This window comes from Mauremys reevesii, linkage group 4 (assembly GCF_016161935.1).
Source record: "Mauremys reevesii isolate NIE-2019 linkage group 4, ASM1616193v1, whole genome shotgun sequence".
NCBI classification, from domain to species: Eukaryota; Metazoa; Chordata; order Testudines; family Geoemydidae; genus Mauremys; species Mauremys reevesii.
The window spans coordinates 19,922,910-19,948,859 of NC_052626.1; the positions used below are offsets into that span (position 1 = coordinate 19,922,910).

Consider the following 25,950-nt stretch of genomic DNA (forward strand, 5'->3'; position numbering starts at 1 on the left):
CCGCACTCTTGCACCGCCGGAGAGTGCCGATCAGCAGGGTTACACCTTCAGTGAGGGCCCTCCGGCTTCCTCCTGCAGTTGTCGCTGCAGCCTGCTTTCAGTATAGGGCAGGAGGAGGAGGCGGGGATGGGAACACTCTGAGGACTTTGCCTCTGCAAATCCGCATTCCCCACATTCCAGCAGCGGGTGACGTCTGTGGGAAGACTGTCAGCTGCGCTGCGGCAAAGGACCCTTTAAAGTGGCCTTTCTCCTACAGTCCCCCTGTTGCAAGAGCCTGGAGCACAGAGCGCCTGTTAACGCACCAGTCCAGTGGTGGGAAGCAACAGTAACACACAACATGGCAAGCAGCAGCGGGGGGAGACCTTTACCCGGGAGATGGGAGTCGTAGGCCAGGTCCGCTGCTATGGGAACAGGGTGGGAGGGGCCCAGTTTGCCTCTGCAGCAGGCCAGGGGTGCGGCACCAGCAGAAAATGAGGCAGAGCAGGCCCAGTACACACTCGTGAGGAAAGGTGGTGGCGGGCCGAGCCCTGGGGATGGGACATTAGGACAGGCCGGTCGATGGGGGGAGGAGCGGGGGGGAGGAGCGGACGCAGGCCGGCGGGAGAGGGGCTGGGAGCACAGGGCAGGCGCAGAAGACAGGAAGGGGGAAGGCCTAGGACACCTGACAATAAAGGGCAGGGATGGGGGGGGGCTAGGTGCACGGGGGCGGGGCCTCGCTAGGGGGAGGATAATAACAACGCTTGCAGAGCGAGAGAGCGCGCGCGCGCTGCTGGTGTCACGTGGGCTAAGAGCCCAGCGCGCGCGCATGTCTTTCCCCCGCCCACCTCCCTCGATCGAGGCGTCCCGCCCCGGCCAATGGGGAGGCGGCGCTGTCGTTAACCCCTGGCCTGGCGGAACGGCCGAGGACGCGGAGCAGGTAGCGCTGAGGTGAGGGGCTGTGGAGCCTGGCTGCCATCGCCGCCTTCATCTTCTCTCCGCTCCGGGCAGCAGCCACCGGGGAGCGAGGCCTGTGGGGAAGCGAGAGGCGCCTGTCGTCGCTGCCGCCGCGGTCTCCGCTTCCCCCGGCCGGTGAGGAAAGCAGCTCGCGCTGCAGCTAAGGAGGCTGGGAGCGACGGCGGCTCAGGAACCGCTCCAGAGATGATGCCGGTAAGTGCGAGACCCGCTTCGTCCGGGGCGCCCTGATCTCCCGCTGAGGGCGGCTGCGCTGCTGCCCTGTAGCCGAGTCTGTGCTGATTTCCCTGGCCGGGCCGGTGGGGCTGGGAAGGGCGCTCGGCACCACAGCCCACCCCCTCTTCCCGGTGTAGGCCACTTCCCGGTGGGGGAGGGGGACGCAGCCATTACCCCCCCCATGGGGGCTGAAATGCCCCGTGTCCCTCGGCGGGCGTGGGGGCCCCATGTCACCCCCGATCGCTGCCTGGCTCGGGTGGCTTTTCTCAGAGAGAGGCGGCAGCATCGCCTGCCCCATCCGTCCGTCCTGCTGGGCAGAGGGGCTGTGCAGCCTCCTCGGGGCCGTGCGTCTGACAGCCAGCCCTGGGCGTGACGGGCTGAGCACCCTGTGGACTTCGCGCTCTGCGCTGCCTGCCAGGTCTCTCTGTTCTGGAGACCACTCGTGCTTCGGTGGTACAGTAATTTGCTGCTGATCCGTGGGGAGCAGGTTCGAGCCCTGTGACTCCTCAGCGGTTACAACGTGGGCTGGGTTTTTCTTCGTGAAGCCTCGTTTGTTTGTTTTTTTCTTTAAACACATTTTCATCAGCCACGTGTGAAGAAGGGTTGATAAGAGATCTCTCGGTTAGGGTACAGCTTTAGTCCTTTCTCAAGCGGCTTCATGCGCCTTTCTGGTAGGAAGAATGCATATCTCCAGCCTCTCCATCTGGGGATGGCAGGATCTCTCTCCTGTGTCTCCTTTCTCTGCTCCTCGCAGCTTCAGTGCGGAGATATATTGTTTTATTTGTAAAAGTTAAATAAACAAATTAATTTGCCTCTCACAGCATAAGAGTGGAGATTGCGTGTGGGTTTGGTGCAGTGGTCAGGACAGAGTTGTGCTTGATGCCGGTATTAAGTCTGTGGCTAACTCTTGAGACTTGAGTGACAAACAACCATATTCATTTGTCGATTTAAAGTTCAAATCTGGGTTATTAAAAACTAGCTTCTACAAAATAAAACACCCAATATAACTTTTATCTGTTTTCTTGAATTAGAATTGAAAGATTTTTTTAAGTTAAAATTCCTCCACACTCAGTGAGAATATGGAAGCGAAATTGAGTAAAAACTCAAAAATTGGTTGGGCAAAACTGGGCAAAAATTGGTCCTGCTAGTGAAGGCAGGGGGCTGGACTCGATGACCTCTCAAGGTCCCTTCCAGTTCTAGGAGATTGGTATATCTCCAATTATTACCTTATTATTACCTGACTTTCTGTTGACTCACAGTGATCAGATATCAAGGAATTGAGTGGTAAACTTGACAGCTAATTGGTTGAAACTGAATTTCATCCTTGATTCCTAAAATGTGGATACCTGAAAGGAAGAAGAGAAAGCTTCTTTGTCCAGTGCTTGTTTTTTTTTTCCCCCCCAATGAAGAAAAGGGAGAAGATAAGATATGCCAGAAAGAGGTTTTGCTGTTTGTCCCTTGTTGGGAGTGAGGAGTGCTGAATGGAGGCCAGGACAAGCAGACTGCCTGTGAAGACACGCATTCGCACCCCGGCCCTCCTCCCCATGCGGACCACTCCCCACTGAGCTGCTGATGAAGCCTCATCTTCTCGCCTTCCACTGTTGCCCGCACGCAAATGCAGACAGGACTTCAAGACCGACTTGTGCTTCCAGAGCTTGGCTGTTACAGCTCTGCAAGAGGCCAGTGAAGCCTACTTGGTGGGGCTCTTTGAGGATACCCACCTGTGCACTATTCACGCCAAGAGAGTCACTATCATGCCCAAGGACATCCAGTTAGTCTGGCGTATCCGAGGCGAGAGAGCTTAAAAGCTTGCTTACACCCACCAGCTTTTGGCAACTAGAAAACCACTAAGAATCTTCTTGCCATTTGTACACCTTTTCTCTCCCCTTCTTCTAAACTCTTCTTCCTTACTCTGCCACATCTTGGTGGAATACAGGAGTAACTGTTCAGTTGGTCCTGCATGGTTGAATTTCCCTGTAGTAATGGTGCAGAGTGAATTGATTTTAAATAAAGGCAATTTTAAATAATGATTTAAATTACCAAGTAAAAAGCCTTGATTATAAATCTGTCATAATCAGCTTTTTCATTCATACTTCAATTACAGTATTTCCTAAAGAGGTGCATTCCCAATGGTTGGTATAACATTACAAGAATTTGATTTTTTTACTCCTAAATAGAGCCTTTACACTGGATTTGGAATATCTTTTTGCTGCCTAGGAGGGTCTGCTATAACTGTATATATTTACTTAAGCAATTATATAACTTAATATTTCCAAGTTATTCTTTTACCATTTTCTAAAATGTACAATTCTGTATTGCTTATTCACTAGATTTTTGTTTGTGATGTGTCAAACTGCATTAGGATGGTAACTGGAACTTAATTGAGCACAACATATAAAATTGTTTTTATTAAACAAAGCAAGCCCTTAATACAGTGCATGGTCAGTTGTGCCATATTTATAAAGCTTGACCTCACGCTAGGTATTTTCCTCTGATGCTGTCTTTAACTCAAAGTTTTTGATAGGCTCCTTGATTCAGAATATATTTTTATTTTTAGGCCTTGACCTATTTTGTATCAAATTCAGATTTAAAATTATTTAAAAAAATAAAAATAAACCTTATTATAATTCAAATAAAATTTTAATCCACCCTACTAATGGGAAATGGACAAAATGCCATGCAGTCTGTCAGTTTTGCTCAGCTGGGTAATATTATTCAGGAGCAAAAATGGTAAACTTTTGGGTCTCCAGCTAGAAATTTGTGATAAATACAAAAATTCTGTGATTCTGCACAGATTGTAGTCCCCATCCCAAAGTACTTTGTAAAAAATGGACATGTGTATGTCTTGATTAGTTATCACTGACCTACTTTCACCAAAAAAGTAAAAACATCCTTTTGATATTTGTCTAATTTGATCTTAGTGGTAAGGCCAAATGTACAAAACCAGTAACTATCTGATACTTTTTCATCATCTAAACTAATGTGGCTCTATACAGGTTAAAATAGCCATCATGAATGCTGACTTCCAAAAGTGCTGTGCATATTCCTGTAGCTGCAATTGCATTGACAATAACCAGTTTTGAGAAGGCTACCTTTCTTTTCCATCACCTCTTCTGCTCCAATAGCAACTGTGTAATTCTTAGCCTATCATTATTACGTAGGAACTCAGGTTTGCCCACTCTTTGGGGTGGGAGTTTTTTTATGACTGGTGGCGACATAGAACTGAAGGTTTGTGGGGTTGGGGGAGGGAGTTAACTGGGGAAGACATCTTAAAGAGGATATGCAATTAGAGTACTTCTCCTTGGCTGATGGCTTCAAAGTGACATGACCTTGCAGATTACTACCAGCCCTTTGCCTTTTCCACTCACCAGTGTCTACAAGGTGAAAGAAGAGGAAGAGCACTTTCTCCCCAACTGCATCTCTTCTTGTGTAGGAAAGGAGTTGCTACAGTAGAGCTCAGCTACAGACATAAAGTATTCCTCCAATATGCCATTTGATTTCTAGGTAGTTGTTGGTCAGTTCTTGCCTCAACATCCTATGCAGGGATGTTATTTCAACCCTATGGCTTGGGAATGAATACTTGTGGGCTGTGCACCTTCAGTAGAATGACAGGGAAGAAAGATCTTGTATAAGAAGTTGTGATGCGTGCGGTACATTGAGATGAATATTAGATTTTTTTTTTCCCCTGCCATCTTCCTCAAATAATTCCTAGGTTGTTCTGTGGAACTTTTCTTTTTGGCCAAGATGTTGACTTTTACCTTGGATAGGTTGGTCTGCTGACGACCAGTATCTGTAGTTCTGTGGTCTGGAAGGCTTCAGATGTCTGTCTGGATAGACTCCTATTGTGGTTAGGATGAAACCTTAACTTTGGATCTAAAGTTAAGGTGCCCTTTTAATTGTGTGTGTTTTTATTTTTTTTTATTTTTAGTAGTTTTGTGAGGGCTAATCAGTTACTTAGTGTTTGTTCTGTTGTTCCTTTGTGTTTTGCAACTTAGTATGGTAGTACTTGAAAATTGTATTCCTTTTGGAAAATGTGTGGTGGCGAAGTGTGTGTGTATCTATAATCTGTTCATAATATGAAGTTTGAGTCACTTGCAGTCTGAACCCTAATGGGGAGTGGGTGTGGGAGGTAGGGGTGTGTGTGGTTTTTAATCTTAACTACTGCATATATAACTGAACTGTTTAAACAAAATTTCCCAAAAGAGCCTCCTTCTATATTAAGTACCTGCAGGATTTTATATGAAGTTGGTTTTCAGATGAATGCTGAGACACTTACGCTATAGTCTGCACCTCTGACCTATATTTTATTTTTTTAAATTTATATGTTCCAAAAAGTCTAATGTGGGCATGGCTTGACCCTAATTTAAATCAGAATAAATATACACTTGATTTAGACTTCCTTTTACTCAGAGGTCAACTCTTTATTCTAATCAGTCTAGAGATACGTATGTCAACTTGACATTAAGTTCAGTTTCAGTTTGAATGCTTGGAGTTGGCAGTACTACATTCATCCTGACTTATGCCTATTCTTGTTGCTCTTCCATATCCTTTTGGTTTTATTATGAGTATGTTTACACTTCAAAAAAGACCCGAGTCAGCAAGTCCAAGACCTGGCCTACCTTGCACAGTTAGGCTGAAATAAAGCAGCTTATGTCAATCTAACTATGTCAGTCTACATACTACAGCCTTGCTCCTGCCAGTGTAAGTGCCCTACTACACTAATATTATAACTCCACCTCCACAACAGACACAGGGCTTGTTTGGTGTAGATAGGGCACTGTTACTTACATCAGCTATTGGCTGTCTTGTCAACTTCATGGCTATGCTGGAGCTGTGAAATTGACAAGAAAGCCTGACACCAGGTCTCTGCTCCAAGCCAGGCTGCCACCTAGCTTGGGCTTCTCCACAGGTTTCCTACTGGCCCTCCCCAGGGTCCCAGCTCTCTGTTCCTAGCCTGGCCTCTGAGACATAGCTTGAAAGCCAGCAATGGGGGTGAGTCAGTTGACCCAGGCTCTGAGACTCGCATTTGTGTGTGAACGTAGTGTTCTTTAGACTAGCTCTTACTTTTATTTCCCCCTCTTAAGAGCTTATTACTTTAACTTTGTTGTGCCATTCAGTTGGGCAACAGACTGCTTTGTGTGAGGGGATGGTAACTTTGAACTAGGAGAGAGGGGGTGTGTGTGTGTGTGTGTGTTTTTTCTCTTTCCTATTGGTCTGCTGATTCTTGTCCCTAGTGTTGTCTACTTGAGGATAACATTTAATCAGTTTTGCATTTTGAAGATACATTTACAAATGTAGCCTTCATTTTTAACGAAATCTTAGATTTTCTGCATACTTTTTGTTTAAAAAAAAAGTGTGGGGAGACCTTCTAATTCTTTAAACACACAGTTTACCATAAATAGACCTCAGTATAATCCTGTCCAGCCAAACTTGAGGTTCTGAAATGATTTACTTCAAAAGCATTGTGTTAGGAAACACGCTATAGAAAACTAACTTGTTGACATTATTTGGCTCAATCATTTTCTTTTTGAGCTGGGTAAATAAAGCAATGGTGTCAGTATGTGAAGACTAGGTTTTGCAGATTTCAGTTACATCCTGGGATATTGCCAGAATTTTGTAGGGAGAGTTAGTGGGCATAACTTGAATTTTAATCTTAATTTTAATTAAAATTAAATGAGGGGTTTTTTAGGCTTCTTATTGAATACAAGAAATTTAAACAATTTTAGAATACATGAAGCACCTAGATTTGTAATACTGTTGAAGATTAAGACCTATATAAAGGCACATCCTTGTATCTTTGAACACATGAATAGATTGGTTGCAAGCAGCTAAATTTTAATTCTTCAAGAATAAGGGAGAAATGTAACAAATCTTTTTAAGGGGTTGACTGAGAGCAGGGGGAAAACATTGTTTTGGTAACCTGGGACTATGCTTGAAGTCTTTGGAAGAGGTGGCAGTGATGATGGGTTGACTCAGGATCTGGCAAAGATGTGTGGTGGGTAGCATGGGAAATCGGCATCTCTGACTTGTGTGGTTATAATGCATATGAATGTAACCAATAATACTGTGCTTCATTACCACTTGGATTGGACCACCCAAGATGCACATGTTGATTTGTTCATACCATAGTGCACCAGGATCCACTTGCTGGCAACCATCGTTCACATACCCAAGAGGATAACAATTAGTTTGTGGATGCTTCAGATCTTTAGTCTTAAAGTAGTAAAATATGAAAGCATAATGTTTCTAACTTCTTCAGGTACCAATTAGTATTCAGATAACTTTCAGTCAACTAGGATAAACACTGAGAGAAGTAGTTAATTTTTATATTGTGTTTAAAAATGACAAGTCCACTGGAACTAATAATGGGGAAATAAGTGAAGCTTGATCTTTGTCTTATGAAGGCATTTAAAAACACCTGCTTCTCTGTGGTTACCAGTGCTTGTTTTTTATTTCATAGGCTGTTTAGTTAGTCTGCAGAACAACATACTAGTGTGTTTAACATTGGGGCTCAAAACCAAAACAAAAAATTGTGTATTTTTGAAGATTGATTACAGAAGATACAGTGAACGCTAAAGTATCTTGTAATATTGATTGAAGAAAGCAGCTCTGCATGCAGCTCTGAATATCTCAGCATGTCTGCAGTACTTTTTTTTCACATACTTTTTTTTGTCCACAATTTGTCTAAGTTTTGGAGAAGATGTTTGAATCTTGTTCTTTGGAGTGTGAAAGATCTGTAGTGGGAGACCTACTCTGTGCTCTTCAATCATGACAGCATCAATTTAATTATTTTAGAGCCACACCCATAGACTAGTTGGTAAAACAGACACCATCTCACTTGACATGACAGCATGTTCTATTATTTGTGTTAGCTGTCTTCTAACCTTTTTTAATGCTGCAGCTTACCTGCTTTATTCTGCAACTTACCATTTTTCTTCTATTTTGACAGAAGGGAAGAATTTTGGGCCAGACCCATGGCTCCTCCTTTGACAAAAAAGGACCCGAAAGCTGCCCTGTGAGGGCAGATAGCGATTCGGTCAGCATTGGAGAACTCTTGGTTGGCATAGAGTCAGCCAAACTAGCTATATATCTGCCTTTCCTAGTGTAGGCCAAGTGTGACTTGTGATTTGATGTTTCCCAACAAATGCTGCAATTTTTACACTGGCTACAACAGCACCTTAAACTAAAGCAACCCTAAAATGATCTAATATAGGCTGAAGCCTAGAGAGAGGTAAGGGATTGACTGTGTGCACAAATTTGCAGAGGGACAAATTTCAGGTCTGTTATTTCTCACCTCTGTTGAAAAACATTTCTGCTGTTAACAAGCATGTTACCTGTGGAGAGTCAAATTCTCAGTTTGAGAACTGCAAAACTAAGCATCTCTGATGGTATCTTCTAAACTGAGCACCGAGTCCTATTGGGTAGATAGAAAGATTAACCTAAATCTATACAGAAGCCTGTGGAACCCCATGAGATTGGGTCCCTAGTCCATGAACTACTGGAACTCATTTACAAAACTTTTCTTAAACATTACATGACTATATGTCTAATACTATAGAATTAGTATTTATAATCGCTAATCTGTGATGAGATCTTTGAGCTATAATTTTAATTAAGATTGTTTCCCTCAAAACACTTATCAAAAATCTGATTTATTTATTTTTAATCCACCCTGCAATCATATCCCTCCTTTAGCTCTTCTTTAGCCAAGCTCTTGTGGCTTCCCCTCATAGGATAGGCCCACCATTCTCTGATCATCCTAGTAGCTCTTCTCTGTGCTTGTTCCAGTTTAATTTAATCTATCTTGAACATGAATAACCAGAATTATGCACAGTATTCCAAATGAAGATCTTCAAGATGATAGCATTAATATTACTTTATTGCTACTGGAAATGCCTTGCCTTATACAGGATCGTATTTGCCTTCTTCACAGCTGCATCACATTGATGGCTGTAGTCATCCTATGACTGACCCACACACCCAAGTTTCTCCTCCTTTGTCACTTCCAACTGATGAGCCCCTAGCTTGTAATAGAAATTCCTATTAGACCTTGAGTGCATGAACTTGCATTTTGTACTATTGAATTTCATCGCATTTATCACTCCAGTCTTGTATAATCTGATCCTCCTCTGTACTGACAGTCTCCAATTTTGTATTAGCAAACACTCCTACTTTTTATGTCAAGGTCAATAACAAAGATATTGAATAAGATTGGTCCTAAGACTGATCCTTGAGGAACTCCACCAGTAATCTCTTTGCAGTCAGATGATTTACCTTGCAGCTCAGCCTGTTGCCTTCTGCCCTTACAATGCTTACACTGATCTCCATCTTCCCTAATTTAACTAATTTTCTGTGTGGTACAGGGTCAAATGCTTTACTGAAGTCCTAATAGATTAGAGCTGCTGCACTTCCCTTACCTAAAAACTCAAAGAAGGAAATCTGGTTAGTCTGGCGTGATCTTCTTTAGTGAAGTCATGTTGCATTACATTCCCTTTACTATTTACCTCTAATTTAATTGTTCTTTCCTTCACAATTTGCTCTAAAACCTTGCGTAGTACTGAGATCAGTTTAACAGGTCTGTAACTACCCAGATCAAATCCCCCACCCCCCCTTTCCTTAAATACAAGTATGATGTTCTCCAGTCATATGGTACTACCCCTAACTAGATAGACTTATTAAAAATCCTAGCTACTGGACTAGCAATCTTATGTTCCAGTTCTTTCCATCCCAGAATGCTGAAATTATCTGTGGAACCCCCTCCCCCTCGCCCAATTTGAGTTCCTTAAACTCTTTTTAAGATTTTCTGCCTTTGGTCCTGCTTTGAGCAGGGGGTTGGACTAGATGACCTCCTGAGGTCCCTTCCAACCCTGAGATTCTATGATTCTGTGGTAATTTTCCATTTCTAATTGTACTGCCTTCATGCACAAGTTCCATATTCTTGTTACTGAAATCTGAGGCGAAGTATTCATTCAGTTTTTGGGACATACATAGATTATCTTTAATCTCCTTCCCATCCACACTGCATAGTAGCCCAACTTTATCCTTCCTTATTCTTCGTTACACAGCTAAAACTTTTTTTAATTTCCTTGGCAAAAGCTAATTTGGCTTGGCTTTCGTTCCTACATTTTCTAACCTTCACAATGTACGTTTTTTGCTGATCAATCCCTTTTCATTCTCTATAGGCTCTTGTCTTATTCCTAATAACCTTTTGGGGGTGATTATTAATCCAGTTGCAGCTGGAGCCTTTCTTGGGATGCAAATTTCAGAGAGCTTTTTTTTGTATAGTTTTTAAAGAAATTCCAAGCCTCCTCATTTAAGTGTTTGAGTTCTTCAGTCCAAATGGTTACTTTAACTAATTCCCTTAATTTCCCAACATCTGCCCTTTTGAAATAAAAACCCATAGCTGGTAACCTGGTTTTGATTATCCTTACATTTAATTCAAACTGAATCAACTCACAATCTCTCATTCCAAGTTATTTCCTATGACCAGCTTTTCTATGGTATCCTCACTACTTACTAAAGCAAAGTCTAAAATTTTTAATCACCTCTGTTGGTTCAGTGTCGATTTGATGAAGAAACCTGTCACCTAGTACATCCAAGAATAACTGGGCCCTACTAGTATTAATAGCATTTACTCTCCTTGATTCCTGCCCCCTGAATCTAGCCTGGTGCTGCCTGTGATCCCTGGTCTCTAACTTCAGCCTGACTCTTGCTTACAGGACCTGGCTGTTGCATACCTAGGCCCAGCTGTGATGGTTAGGTCAGACTGACTATGCCCCTGTCCCTTACAGAGCTTGTTTTTTAAGTGTCAAGTTTGAGCTGACAATTAGACATCCACAAGGAGATGGCAGAGAGGCCGACTGAATTTGGACAAAATGAGACAGGTCTAGAATAGAGAGAGCACTCTAGGAATCCTCCACATAGAGACTGTAGTTGAATTTGTTTGTGGATGAGATTAGGTGTAGAGGGAGAAGAGTAGATCTGAGGACAAAGGCTTGTAGAGGAGAAGCAGGAGGAGACAGTTATGGATGTCAAGAGTGGATGTGATACCAAGAGGAGCAGCAGCATGGTCAACTGTGTCAAAGTGGCTGATAGATCAAGGAGGATGAGGATGGAGTACCAATTCTGAGATTTGGTTAAGAACTGGTCACTAGAGATGTGGCAAGAGCAGTTTCAGTTGAGTTTAGTAAGTGTAAATCAGATTCAGTAGGGTCTAGGATAGAGTTGTAGGAGAAGTCAGGACAGTAATTGTAAACAGCACATTCAATGACTTTAGATGTGAAAGGGAGATGGGGGGGGTGGTGTTTGGAGATGCAAGGGGAGCTGAGTGGGTTTTTTAAGGTGGAAGAGCCTAAAGTATACTTGTATTGTGATGTGAAAGAGATGGGTGGAGGGGAAAAGTTAAGGAGAAGAGTAAGGGTGCAGAGGAGTGGGCACAAGGCAGATTAGGATATGGAATTGAGTCACTAGGACATGTTGAGGGGTTAGTGGAAGAAAACAGATTGGGGTGGGGGAATGAAAGGCAAGCTGAAGGGAGGAGGAAGGTCATGTGTTTTGTCAATTTCTCCTGAAATCATTGTGATTCTCTTTAGAGAGAAGTAGAGGCAGGAAGAAGGGAGGGTTTGAGAAGTGAGTCAAAGGTGGCTGGGATTGTGGGACCTGGGATTCAGTTAAATTGGAGAAGTAGAGGTGTGTGGTGGTTTTTTTCGTGTGGGCTTTTTGTTAAAAAGATGGCAAAACTAAAAGAGGGGAGTATGAGTTTGTAAGGGAAGAACTCAGGCTGGCCACAGGATTTCTATCTGAGACCTCCCACAATAGGGGTGGGGGTGAGCCCAGGAATGGGCAAGCTGGATCTCATGATGGGAGAGTGAGTCAAGGGTATAAGAATAAAGAATGGAGAGACTCAACTGTCTTCGGGGGGGGGGGGGGAGGAAACTTTTTAAAGAAAAGTAGGCAGTCTGTCATCTCTGTATTGCAATCTGAAACACTAATCCTGCAAACTTTAAGCGTGTTGTGCTGATTTATTCATATGCATATGTTCATAAGTGTGCAGGATGAGATGCAAGAAGATGAAAACAGGAGTTGAGGTGATTTTTGTTCCTGCGCTCCCCCAAAAAGTTATAAAAACATGAGTGAGTTAGGTAGTACTACACAGGTCTTACTGTTCTTTCTTTTTGAATTGCTGCTATTTTGAAGTTAATTTTTAATCCTTGCCTATTGCCAGTGTATTTGTTTTAATTGCATACTTTCAATTATTTTTAGCCCATGACTATTAAACATTGCTTGTTTGTGTTCATTTATCTTGATAATGCTTGACTCATTTTATCCAATGACTATTTAAAATTTCATTTTAATATTTTTACAGTTTCCTCTCTTCCCATCCATACCTCTTGGTTTCAGTAGAACTCTGAGGGGATTATAAGGTTCTGCCTGTTTAAAATGCCTTTACAGGATTGGGGCCCACATTTGTATTTCTCAGTGATTTACGTAATTTGGATTATGGAACAAGCAGAGAATGTCCTGTCCTTGCAGTTATCCATCCCAATGTTTTTTCTCACTAAGGACTTTATTTCACAAGATAGCTATTTCAGAGACTCATGAGCCTCTTGAACCTTGCATCTATCTGGCTTGTATCTAATTCAGAGTTAAAATCCCAAAACCTGTTGCTGTAGGGGGTGTGTGTGTGTGTGTGTGTGTGTGTCTGTCTCTCTCTCTCTCTCTCTCTTCCTTTTAAAACAAATTCAGAATCTGACCCTTTGGAGAAAAAAAATTTAATGCAAAAATTTCTCTACCTACCCTGATACCTCTCTAAAGTAGGGTCTTATTGATGACTTCAACAAATTAGCCAGTCAGGGAGCTCTTTTTAATTATCTTCATCTGCTGTCCAGGGTCTAATATTGGTCCTAGGTAAGTGGTGTTTTTTTAATATTAAACACAAATTAATCATATTTTAGACCTTACAGGCAAATGAGTGACATGGACCAAGAGCTCTGATTCAGAGGCCATACAACTATGGGTCAGGGTTTTGGGAAAGAGTGGAAGAGACTGCCCTGTGGTTTATACTGCTCTTGATTACTGCATTATTTAACCCAATGGTTCTCAAACTTATTTCATCAGACCCCCCCCCCTTCTTGATGTCTGTAGTCACTTATGCCTCCTCCCCAAAGTACATATACCACCACCTGGCTCTGAAGGCTGTGCTGTGCCAGCAGCAGCACAGAAATAAGGGTGGCAATATGACAAGTGATGGATTGGAGGGGGATGGGAAGAGGTGAGCCCAAGCCTGCCTATGAGGGAAGGGGAGAGGGGGGGTGCAGCAAAGGGAAAGGCAAGCCCAGTCTCTAGCTGTCTACTTTATGCCTGCTGCCTGGTTTTGCATAGCCCTTCTGTAGGAGCCCCAGCTACCAAAAAAGGCTCATGCCTCCCTTGACACATTCCTGCACCTCCCAAAGGCATGCCCCATAGTTTAAGAACTGCTGACTTTACCCACTCAATACAGGTGCTATTCATCCTTATGATGTCCATTTGTTTTTAATGTAGCAGAGGTTTTTTAGTTGATGGGTTTTCTTTAAAAGAACACCTGAAGAGTGACGGACAGACTTAGAATTAGACTTACTGGAAAGGGGGGGCGTGGGGGAGGGGTGTGTGTGTCTGTCTGTCAAGTCTACATCACAAGGTTTTGTGAGCATACCTGTGTTGCTGAGGGATGTGACCAAGCCACCTAGTCAACATAGTTTTGCCAGCATAACTCCCAGTGTAAATGCAGCTATGCAAACAGTAGCTCTGTTATCATAAGTAATATAGTTCAGGGATGTGATTTTACTGTGCTGGCAGGAAAAACTCTTTTGTTGGGATATGCAGCGTCTAGATTTGTAATGTAGACAAGGCCTCTATCCACAATACCTCTTAGAGAAAGTTTCTTAACAAATTCAGTATGCTCCCTGTTTCCAAGAATGGAGCAAGTATGCATAGTGTAAGGTTAGCACAGTGTCATCTATATAACATAATCTATTTCTTCTCTTCAGTTAGGAGGTTTTTCAAGTAATCCATATCTTCTTTACTGGTAACTAGTTTTGCTATCTGACAGTCCTGGGTTTTGAGAATTAGCTTTCCCATTCCTTCAAATAAATAAAATCAAAAGATAACATTTTAGTTCTAGAAAATGGTTCCATTGTCCCTCAAAGGAGGTCTGTAGTGATCCTCCCAATTTCCTTTGATAGACCTGTGTCACCCATGAAGGCCTTCTGAGGTGGGAGGGAGACTGTTAGGATCAGTTTATACCTCCCCATTCCCAGCCCCCATGCCCTCCCAACACACTTCAGGAGCTACTGGTGATGTGTAGCTCAGCATGTCAGAGGGCTGTGATATGTAAGATTCAGTGGTGGCTCCTATTTTTGCTTGTGGGGATACTTAGTCACAGCCTCTTCTCTTCCACCTTTAACTGGGCTCTCTGAGTGTGAGAACAAAAGGAATGGAGGGGCTGGAAAATGTTCTGTAGCTCTTCTGATCCCTTTTATGGATCTGCAGCTGAGATCACAGGTGGCCTCCTGCAGCTGTGGATCCTGTGTGCTAGAGAAGAGGGTCTGTTGAAGAGTGGGATGGTGGTGATCAACTCTCTGGCCTCTGAGGTGCAGAAGCGGCAGTAAACACAGCTTACCAGTCATTGTGCAGTAGCTGTTTGATCGACATCCAACAGAAGGCAGATTTTCCCCAAGAAATAGACAGGGCTTGAAATAGTGTATGTATACATATAAACATCTCATTTAGAGATGTTTATATATATATGCATTTTTGTTTTAAGCAAACAGACTGGTGTTTTGTTCTGAACTGCTTTGTTAGCATATTTAAACATTTTTTCATTAGAGCCATTCCTAATATTCTTTAGGGTAACTTATGTTTTTTGTTAAAAGGTGGCTAAGTGGGTTTCTAAGAAGGATGGAAAGAGCCTTGTTTGTAAATGATTTAATGGAAATTCTTTATAACAAATGATAAAGATTATCACAAGCAAAGATGAATATTGCACAATGATAAGATAGTAAAACTCTGCTAGTGCAAGTTTGCCTAATTAGGTGAAACTTGATTCTCCATATCTTGTTCCTGTCACAGCCCTGGCCTGTCTTGTTTCATTAGAACATCTTATCACTGCTCGTCATTACTACTTGTATTCATATGCCAGTAGACCAAAGGGACATCCATTTAAGTAGACTCTCACTGTAGCAGCTGGTGCACCAGCTGCTATTTTAGACTTCAGCTATACATCACCTATTTATATACTTTTTATTTTATGTTCACTATTGTTTACTGCTCCGCACATGAAGAATATTTTAAGAATGGTTCTTCAAAGTATCATAAACAAGACAAAAGAGAAATCTTGGCTACCAGAAAAGATGGGACTGAAGCCTGAAAGTAAGAAAATGGACAAAGTAATTCAAAAAAAGGTGGGATTATATTGTTTGCTCTGAAACTAAACTTTAATTTGTAACCGCATTTTACAAAGACTAACCACTAAATGTTACAATGGTTCGAAGCTTATAAGTGGGTGGGATTTTTTTTCCCCTTGATATTTAGGAGCTTGCATTTACTGCCTGGTAACACCCCTCTCATATGTGAAATGCCTAAAAATAGCAGTTCTGAGTTCACTTTGAATTAAAAATACAGTGAGCCAAATTTAAGTGCTCAGAACAAAACAGATTTTTAAATTTTTGTTCTGCTTTCAACTAAAATTTAGCTACAGTATTTTTGTAATGCTCGATCAGTTATTATCCAGTCACTAGCAACTCACCCCAGGAGTATTGGAAGGAAGGGTCTGTCTTCAGACAGTCTCTTGACTCCTAAGGGATCTTTGTTTTCACTTTTTAAATAATTCTCAAGCCAGTAAACTATAGATCCAAGATCAAGGGCTTGCTACAGTCTTAAAACAGCCCACCAAACAAACCACTTATTAATTTTTTAACACAGTTTCTAAGCTGTCTGCTTTCTTTCATAAAGGAAGTGGTCAGGTACTCCTTATGTCTCTGTTTGAAGAAGTTGCTGCTTGCTTGGAGCATGTAATAAGATGTAAGTGTTCAAATACAATGAGGTAGAATGAGGTATGGTAACTTTAATAAAAATTACTTTGTGTATAACTTTTTTTGTGGGTCAGAGTGCCTTACAAATAAGGAGGGAGACATTAAATGTACTAGTAGCCTTGCATATATGCCATAAAGTCCATACAATTTTAATTTCCTGAGTCATAGTACATGGTCAGTCACTTCTGGAAATTAGTGAGATTTGTGTGAACTTTCATGATCATTCACAAGGCCAGACATGGGACTGTAGCAAACAGCACTTCATTCTCCTAAACCTTGTACCTCAAACTACAGAAGAGGGTAAGAAGTCTGTTTAAATGATGCTACTCAAGCAAACTTTTTTTTTCCTGAAAGGCACAGTCTTCAAAAATTAGTTGCCTCCATTCTCCCCCTTCAGCCCTGCTGTGTGTTTAAAAAACCTACCCAAAATGTGTGGTCATTCAAAGCTGACTACAGTATTGAAGGTCCCAAACATTCAAAAATCATGAGTGAAGCCTTTTTTTAAAAAAAATTTTGGGTTTCTTAAGTGGCTTAAAATCATAATGTTATGGTTTGTGTGTGGCTTTTTTTGTCTTCTGGGTTCTGGAGTCTTCACCATGATCGCTAGAAATTTGCTTTATCTAAAAGGAAAGCTGAGATGCTCATGCAGTCAAGTGATTACTTTAAAGCTGCAACTTCAGTAAATTGACAAATATTGTGTAACTCATGAACCAGTGATCTATCCTCATCCTCAAACCTTCAGCTGTCTCCAACAGTGTCAACCGTGCTCTTCCTGAAATCTTGTCCTTCCTTGGCTTTTGTGACTCTGTCCTATCCTGGTTCTCTTGCCTCTCCTAAACACTTGTTAAGCAAGTCCACATCCTCCCTTGCCCCCCTCCACCAGTCATCTGTGGACAATTTAGAGCTCTTTAAGGGTGCAGAGGGAAAAGGCGACCACTATTAAATAAGAACGGCTGTACCGGGTCAGACCAAAGGTCCATCTAGCCTGGTATCTGTCTACTGACAGTGGCCAATGCCAGGTGCCCCAGAGGGAGTGAACTTAACAGGCAATGATCAAGTGATCTCTCTCCTGCCATCCATCTCCATCCTCTGACAAACAGAGGCTAGGGACACCATTCCTTACCCATCCTGGCTAATAGCCATTTATGGACTTAGCCACCATGAATTTATCCAGTTCTCTTTTAAACACTGTTATAGTCCTAGCCTTCACAACCTCCTCAGGTAAGGAGTTTCACAAGTTGACTGTGTGCTGTGTGAAGAACTGCCTTTTATTTGTTTTTAAACCTGCTGCCCATTAATTTCATTTCATTATGGGAATAAGTAGATAAGGAAAGTTATTTACTTTCTCCACATCACTCATGATTTTATATACCTCTATCATATTCTCCCCCCCCCCCTTAGTCTCCTCTTTTCCAAGCTGAAAAGTCCTAGCCTCTTTAATCTTTCCTCATATGGGACCCATTCCAACCCCCTAATCATTTTAGTTGCCCTTTTCTGAACCTTTTCTAGTGCCAGTATATCTTTTTTGAAGTGAGGAGACCACATCTGTACACAGTATTCAAGATGTGGGCGTACCATGAATTTATATAAGGGCAATATATTCTCATATTCTCTATCCCTTTTTATTGCTTTTTTGACTGCCTTTGCACACTGCGTGGACATCTTCAGAGAACTGTCCACGATGACACCAAGATCTTTTTCCTGACTTGTAGCTAAATTAGCCCCCATCATATTGTATGTATAGTTGAGGTTATTTTTTCCAATGTGCATTACTTTACATTTATTCACATTAAATTTCATTGGCCATTTTGTTGCCCAATCATTTAGTTTTGTGAGATCCTTTTGAAGTATTTGGGTTATCTCATCCATAAGCACACATTCAACTGTCATCTCTATGTGGATGACACACTGATGTATTGCCCTTCTTAAGACTAGTCTCCTTCTATCCAAACTAAAATCTTAGCCTGTCTCTGACATCTCCTTGTGGATGGATAGCCGTTAGTTCAAACTCAACCTGGTTAAGAGCTCCTAACTTTCCCTCTGAGACATTCTATAACTTGGGGGGGGGAGAGATCATGTGACCTCCATATTCCGTATAAAGCATGCTTTATACGTATCGGGGACAGGTTATGATCTGCTGAAAGTCATTTCCCTACCTATTGATATACATATATGCATATAAAGTTTATGAGAACTGTTGTATGGCTGTCACTAAAACATACTGTAAGTTGGGGAATCAGCCAGATATTAGCCCCCCAGAGACAACAGCAAGGAAAGTAACCAATGCCTGGATGGGGTGTCAAACAACCTATCAACAGCCATTGTCCAGCAAGGGAGCTACAATTCAATGACTCACCTGCATGAGGCAGCACTAAGGGAATTGCTCAACCTTGCCTAGAGACTCAGTAATGCCCACCAGACATGTGTTTCCCAAGCACGCGAGACTGAGGGTATAAAACAGACCAAGCATGAGCCTGCTCTGTTCTTTCTCCTTCATGCACCTATGCTGCAAGCAACAAGGACATTTTGAAGAGTCTAACTGAAGGGACTGGCCCACATTTCAAGGGTGAAATCTATGTACTGCAATATCTGGTGGGGGGAGAGAAACTGTTTTTAGTCTAGTTGCCCATTCTAATAGAGTTGAGAGTTTAGACTGGCTTTGGGAGCATTCCAGCAATATAGCTGAGTGTGGGACTCCACATGCAATTGTGCTGAGTTATAACAGCTCGTGGAGGGGTTTGCTGCTGGTCACTAGCAAGGCATTGTGAGACAGCCCAGGCTAGAGAGAGTTAAGGGGGCACAACAGTCCCACAGTCCCAAGTTGAACCCCAGGGATCCCATCACACCCCCTCCACTCCTCCTTTCTCAATTACAGGTCTATTTTGTACTACAAAGTTAGGTCAATGTAAGCTGCCTTGCGTTGACCTAGTTGTGTATGTTTCTACACTTAAATCTGACTTTCACTGATGTAAGTGTCCCGTTTACAGCGATGCGGTAACACCCATTCCCTCAGCTGCGTTGAGCCATGGTTGATATGCTGAGGTTGATGCAGCAGTAAGTGTAGATGTTAGGGTTGACATAAGTAACGCAACAATTCTCTAGTAGCTATCCCACGATTCCTGACACTGACTGCTCTGGTCACAATTGTGATCTCCACTGCCAGGGGTCACACTGACTAGAAGGCCTCTCCCTCTCTCTCTTCTTCTCCCCTCCCCCCAAAAACAAACAAAAAACCCCACCTCCTTTAAAGCCTTGTGAATTTTTTAAATGACTTACCCTGATTGTCCAGCTAGGCAAGTGCACCTAGCAGCTTTCCTTTGTGTGCAACTGACCATACTAACTACATGCTTCAGATGTGCTCCAGCTTGGAGTAGACAAGAGACTTTTTTATCTCCTGGCCCTGTGGGGAGAAGAGGCTGTCCAAGGACAGTTATGGACCTGCTGTAGAAATTACCATGGGGGTGCAGGAGAAGGCTGAGAGGGACCAGTGCTGCATGAAAGTGAAAGAAATGCATCAGAAGACTAGGGAGACAAACAATTCATCCAGTGCTGAGCCACAGACCTGCTGCTTTTACGAAGAGCTGGATGCCATGCTTGCTAGAGAACCCACAGACCAATGCAGATCCCTCCAACAAATTGGAATCATGGCCCCATCACATGGTGAGGAGGAGAATGGGAGATGTAACCAGGGGTTCAGCTAAGCTGCGAGACAGGACCTGTTTGAGACTATACCTCAGTCCTGGCAGTCAAGCATGGGGGAAGTCTGATGCAGGAGGATGGATCCTCAGGTAACTGTACATATTTCTTGTTACAAGTGATGGGCACTTCCCCGTGTGCCCCTCCCCCAACTTAATGAAAAGTCAATAACTGTGTCCTGTTAATTTGCTCTTACTAAAGAGGTAGTGATACAACTAAGAGATAGTGTTGTCTGCTTTTCACTCCTCTGTAGAGATGGGGGAGGGCACATGAGGTAGTTTATGTACACGGGAATGTCCCTTGAATCCTGCTGAGAGATCTCAATGAAACTTTCATGGAGGTACCATGCAATCCTCTCCTGATGGTTTTTAGGGATGGCAGCCTTATTTCTTCCTCCAGCATAGAACACATACCCATACTGGTCAACAATAACTTGAGCAGACACTTTCGCGTGTATAAGCAAGCAGCATTCAGGTCCAGTTGGCTCTGGGACACTAGCAGCAGCTGTTTCATTCCTAAGGGTAACAAAAGCAGAGATCAGCTAAAATCACCGCTACCTGTGGAAAATGGTGCCGGCATTCAGAGCTGTTGCCCTTTACTCATAGTTTCATGCAACTGAGCAATTCCGTCCTCATTCCTGGCAGGCCATGTTCACCATGGCTGGTGCTGTGAGCGCTTCTGTGTGCAAGCACTCTGAAGCAAAAATGCTGATATGCATGGTGGCTTGTTTTGTTTATACTTTAGAGTAGTAAGGGAAGGGAGTTCTGCATCTTAAATTTTTGCTTTCTGTTGTGACTACTGACTGTTACCTCCTGTGTTTCATCTGCATTTGCTGTGGCCTTGAGGGGTTCCCCCTTCACATGTGTGGAATGACTAAGCCAGATAAGCAGGAGACAGAAGAGGGCTTGGAATGTTATGTTTAGTGAGTTCCTGCAAGCCAGTGCTGCATGAGATTGTGAGCAAAGGACCTGGAGAAGGAAAGCGTGAACAAGAGAGTCCCAGCAGGAAAAGAAGGGGGAGATTCATCAAGACCTAGTGGGGTTTCTCTGGCAGCGCAAACAGATGCTGCTGATTCTTGTGGACCTTCAGGTCCACCAATCACCGGTTCACTTCCCTTTGCACTCCACAACTCCCATTACAGCACCTTCTGTCAGCATCCAAATGGTGTCGGGTGCCACATCCCTACCACTGCCACTCCACCCTGACGTTAAGGACAACCACAGCTTCATGTACACTGACCTATGAAAGCTACGGTTGCTATATGTATAGGTAAAATGGATGTGAACATGCTTTCCCTTGTAAAGTTCTGTTCCATTCTTAAGTTTTTAATCTATTTGCTCTTACATTGCACATTTTTTGCACCAATTTTATTATAGAATATAATTCTATTTGGAAAATTCACCTTTATTTGTTCACAACATATGCTGCAGAGTGCCTAGCAGTTCAAAAAGCACCCACTTGTTACTGTACAGTGTGACACAACTCATAGGATCAGTGGCAGTTTAATAAGCATGAATATACAGTAAGCACAACAAAGTTTAATAGGTGCATTGAAAGTGTTGTATTTATAGATGTACACCAAGCACCACACAATTCAGCAGTGCCAGGTAGAGCACAATGACAGTGAGCCACAGTAATGTGACTTTTGTGTAAAGTGCTCTTTCAAAGCCTCCCTGAGCTGTAGAGCTCCACATTGAACTCTTCTAATAGCCCTTTTGTATGACTGGTTACTCAGCAGACACTGCTCCACCTCTGCCCTGCACCCTGGCAGCAACTCTTCTTCCCTCTTTTCTTCCCCTTCTCCTTCCCCCTGGCTTCACAAATATATTATGCAGAACACAGGCAGCTATAACCATTGCAATTTCCCCCCCACTGAGATCCAATCTTGAGTAAACAATACCAGCATCCCTCAGACTACTAAAAAGTACATTCAACTGTCATTCTGTACTTTCTCAGCCAGTAGTTAAACCTTTCCTTGGTGCTGTTGAGAATGCTGCTGTATAGCTTCATGAACAAGAGGTAGGCTGGGTCACCCAGGATCGCTCTTGGCATTTCAGCATCACAATGGTCATCTGCTTTTTGGGAGAGAAAGTCCTTGCTTGTAGCTTTCTGAAGAGTCCTCTGTTCTTAAAGAAGAATGTCATGCATCTTCTCTGCCCATCCAACATTAATGTTGAAGTGTCCCCATAACCATAGAAAGTAGCCCTTTCTGTGGATGTACTCTGGCAGGGTGGTCTGATGTCAAAATAAGGATATGCATGCCATCTAGTGCCGCACCACATTTCTGGAAGTCTGTTTCTGCAAATCCATCCACTATGTCATGCACATTGCTGAGTCATAGTCCTGCATAGTGGGAGATGATTGACTGCACACTTGCGTGACAATGGCCCCCACTGTGAATTTTTCAACTTAAAAAAAATTCTCACTGACTAGTAGCCATTTGGCATTGCATATTTTTTTATCACAGCTCATTTTGGTGTTCTTGCATTGGAAGGCTGGGGCAAGCTTGGCACACAAACCCAGGAATGTGGTCTTGCACATCCAAAAGTTCTGCAGCTGCTGCTTGTCTTCACTTTACAAGTCCTTTATGATGTATCCCTACCCTAGCTATCCTTTCCTCATTTACTATTGAAATGTCAGTTGTTTTTCCTTTTTCCCCCATCAATTGGCCAATGATACCTGTCTCCAGTGCTCACTAGTTTAAATTTTCACACAGACCTCTTCATACCTTTCTCTCTCGCTGTCCCTCATGCTTCAGAGGATCTTCCCATAAACTTCTATTTAGCTACCTCATCTCCTTGAAATCTTCCTTAAAACTCCTTTGCTGTGATGCCGCTAAAAAACTTGACAATAGCTGCTGGTGTTCTGAGGCAATTGCCTATCACGCTGACCCATTGTTGCCTTGTACTCAGTCTCTGTAGCCATTGGTGTCTCATTTTATATTTAGACTGTGTTTGGGGCTGGTACCATCTTGTTAGTGTGTTCCTACAGTGCCTAGCACAATGGAATCCTGGTACACGACTAGGGCTTCTAGGCACTGGAATAATACAATTGATACAAAATCCAGAGAGTTGATAGCACTGAGATTTCATAATATGAATATAGTTTGTTCTTGCATGCCCTGAGTAGTAAAATATCTAATGTTGACACTTAATGTATGATCTTTGGCACCTGAGTTAGCACTCAGTGAAATGAATTGGTCAGTTACACTTTAGAGCTAGTGTTTTTTGGGCTTTCTGCCCAATCAGTCTCCCCTGCACCCAATGCAAATTATGTTGGCATAAAGCTGACACCATTAGTGTATTGCTTGTGCATATGCATACTTGGCTCCTTGTGTCAGTGCCATGCATACTGAAATCAGTTTGAGTGGCTAATTGTGTGTAGTTTACAGTGGTGGTATAGGCGCTCTGTTGTTCAGAAGTTGATCCAATAAAAGATTACTTCACTCATCCTTGTCTCTCTATACTCAATAGTTTAATACAATAGTGTCTGCATACAGGAGTTGAACTGAATCAAATTAGAACAGTAGAATAACCCCTCCCTGGTACATATGGGGTAGTGTGGGAAAGGTGTTTTTTGAACTGGATTATCTGGACATCTTCAGGGGAGTATTGGTTGTAGCAAACTGCTGCCCAGTGACAAACCTCCTGTTTGTTAGCAGCCTTTGAGTAACTTCTGTATAAAGCCTATCTACAAGCTCATTGAACTGAATCTAATAGTCTGGATTCAGGTCAAGACAATGAACTAAATCTGTTTTTGTGGCACTGATGAATGATCTCCTAATGGATAGAGGACAGACATTCATTCTCTTCCTCCTGAACCTCTGTGCTGAACACTGCACAATCTACAATGAGATACTCCTGTCTAGCCTGAGAGGTGGCAAGGGTCCAGGGTAATGCACTAAAATGGTTTAAGCACTTCCTGAAGGGATGCACATAAGTAGTGATGGTGGGGGGAGGGGAACTGCACCTCCCCACTAGGCTCCTTACTTATGGAGGCCCATAAGGATCAGTTCTCTCTGGTTATTTTCAGCATGTCCATGCAACCACTAGGTGAACTGGTCAGACAGCCTGGACTCAAGGTGACCTCAATATGCAGGTGACACCGCTCTACTTCCTTCACCATATATGACCATACCACAACCATCAAGGTGGACCAGTGTTTGAACAAGGTCAGCACAAGGATGAAGAACAGCTGGCTGACACTAAGGAAGACCGAGGTGATGGTGGTGGGCAAAGGAGAGCACTTTGAAGAGTTCTCTGCCATAATCTAGTCTCTTCTGTGTGTGTGTCGAAGGTACACACCCACAACTGGCCAATTCAGTGTAATTTAGGAGTAATCGTGAATTCCTCACCTGATGCTAAGCTGTTACATAGAAATGCTGCTATCATATCGGATTGGTTAGACTCTACCCTCTTCTGGTGGACAATGACCTGACCTCAGTTATTCACATATTTGTCAGCTCTTGGCTGAACTATCACCATGTGATACATCTGTGCTTGAAGCCTTCAGCACTTAGGAAACTCCAACTAGCACAGACTGCTGCAGCATGTCTCTTTAGCAGAACAAGCTACTGCAAACACATCACCCGCTCTCTGCGCTGGTTTCCTTTTAGACTCATCTGTACAGGAGAGAGAGTGCTCTTGGAGGCTAGTCTGACTGCAGAATGAACTCCCCTGATCTGGGAAAGGGGAGACCAGTTTTTGGGGCTGTTTCCTGTGGGTTATAGGTGTATCTTGTTAACAAGAATGGTTTTTTGTGCCTGTCTCCTTCCCTTCTCTTTTTTTTTTTCACTCAAAAGTAAATGTGTTTTATGTAGAGGTAGATTGTCATCAAATCTAAAATTTTGTGGGGTTGTCTTGGGACACAATTTCTATTATGACAAACACTAAAAGGCACTGTAGACACATGTTGGCAATGTATAACTGATAGTCTGGGAATCCGCACAAGATGCAACAGTGTGGCCAAATATGTCCAAGAGTTAGATTTCTTGCAAAAGGATAGGGGGCCAGGGGGAGAGATAATCAGTGGGGGGAAAATTGCCAAAAGATGACTTTTGGCTTCTTGCTATTTTTTTTTCTTTTTTTTCCCATCAGATCACTATCCTACATTCATAGAAATGTAGGGCTGGAAGGGACCTTGAGGGGTAAACTAGTTCAGCCCCTTGAACTGAGGTAGGACCAAGTATACTATCCTTGACCATCCCTGACAGGTGTTGTCTAACCTTTTTCTTAAAAGCCTCTAAAGATGGAGATTCTACAGCCTCCCTTAAAAACTTATACCAGAACTTCACCATCTTTGTAGTTAACGTGACACCCTAGCACCTGCTTATTCGCCGTTGTCTTACAATTAGGATATGTTTTGCATGAAGTATGCCTTGTGAGGTATAATTCTAAGTCTTGGTCTGCTAGACATTAATATCTCATTTGATTGTATGTGAAGTTATGAAGTTTGGCAATATGTGTTACTGAAACATGTTGTGAGGTTGAAAACGCCCACAAGCAGCCTTTCGGGTACAACAGTAAAAAGGCTAAACAATGTTAATGGCTTATTGAGGAAATGCACATAAGCACAAGAATTACCCCAGGAACTGTGTATGACAGAAACTGCTCAGAGATAACACTATATAATGGGAACTGTTTGACCCAGGTCACAGAAAAAGAGCTTTCCATCAAGTGGGAAGAAGATATAAAAGGGGGACAATGACATCATGATGGTACCTCACTCTCCCTACAGCAACACACCTGGAAACACCTAAAGAACAAAGACTGAACTGGGGGAAGTGATGGTCCCACGCTAAAGGGATTTCTAGTCTGTGTATGGAAAACCAAGCTGCGAAGCCAAGGCAGCTTGTGCCTTAAGAGTTTGCCAGCCTATTTATCACTCAGGATATGAATTAGCAAATTCTCATCCTATCTAGTATGTTAAGATCAGTTTGCATTTTTGTTTATTTACTAGGTAATATGCTTTGATCTGTTTGCTATCACTTATCAATCCTTTTATTTTATATTTTAATCCA

The 25,950-nt window shown here is 42.7% G+C and overlaps 1 protein-coding gene across 3 annotated transcripts in view; it reads left to right on the forward strand.

Moving 5' to 3' along the window:
• The first annotated feature begins 807 nt into the window (after positions 1-807).
• PPP1R13B (protein phosphatase 1 regulatory subunit 13B) overlaps positions 808-25,950 on the forward strand; it is a 116,111-nt gene continuing 90,968 nt past the window's right edge. Inside the window, exon 1 of one of the 3 annotated variants that reach the window (XM_039538513.1) lies at positions 808-1,146. In XM_039538513.1, coding sequence (XP_039394447.1) covers positions 1,138-1,146 — 9 coding nt within the window. In that variant the 5' untranslated portion in view covers positions 808-1,137. Of the gene's footprint in view, positions 1,147-15,439; positions 15,606-25,950 lie in introns of those variants that run through there. The other 2 variants (XM_039538512.1, XM_039538511.1) reach the window with 2 other exon arrangements.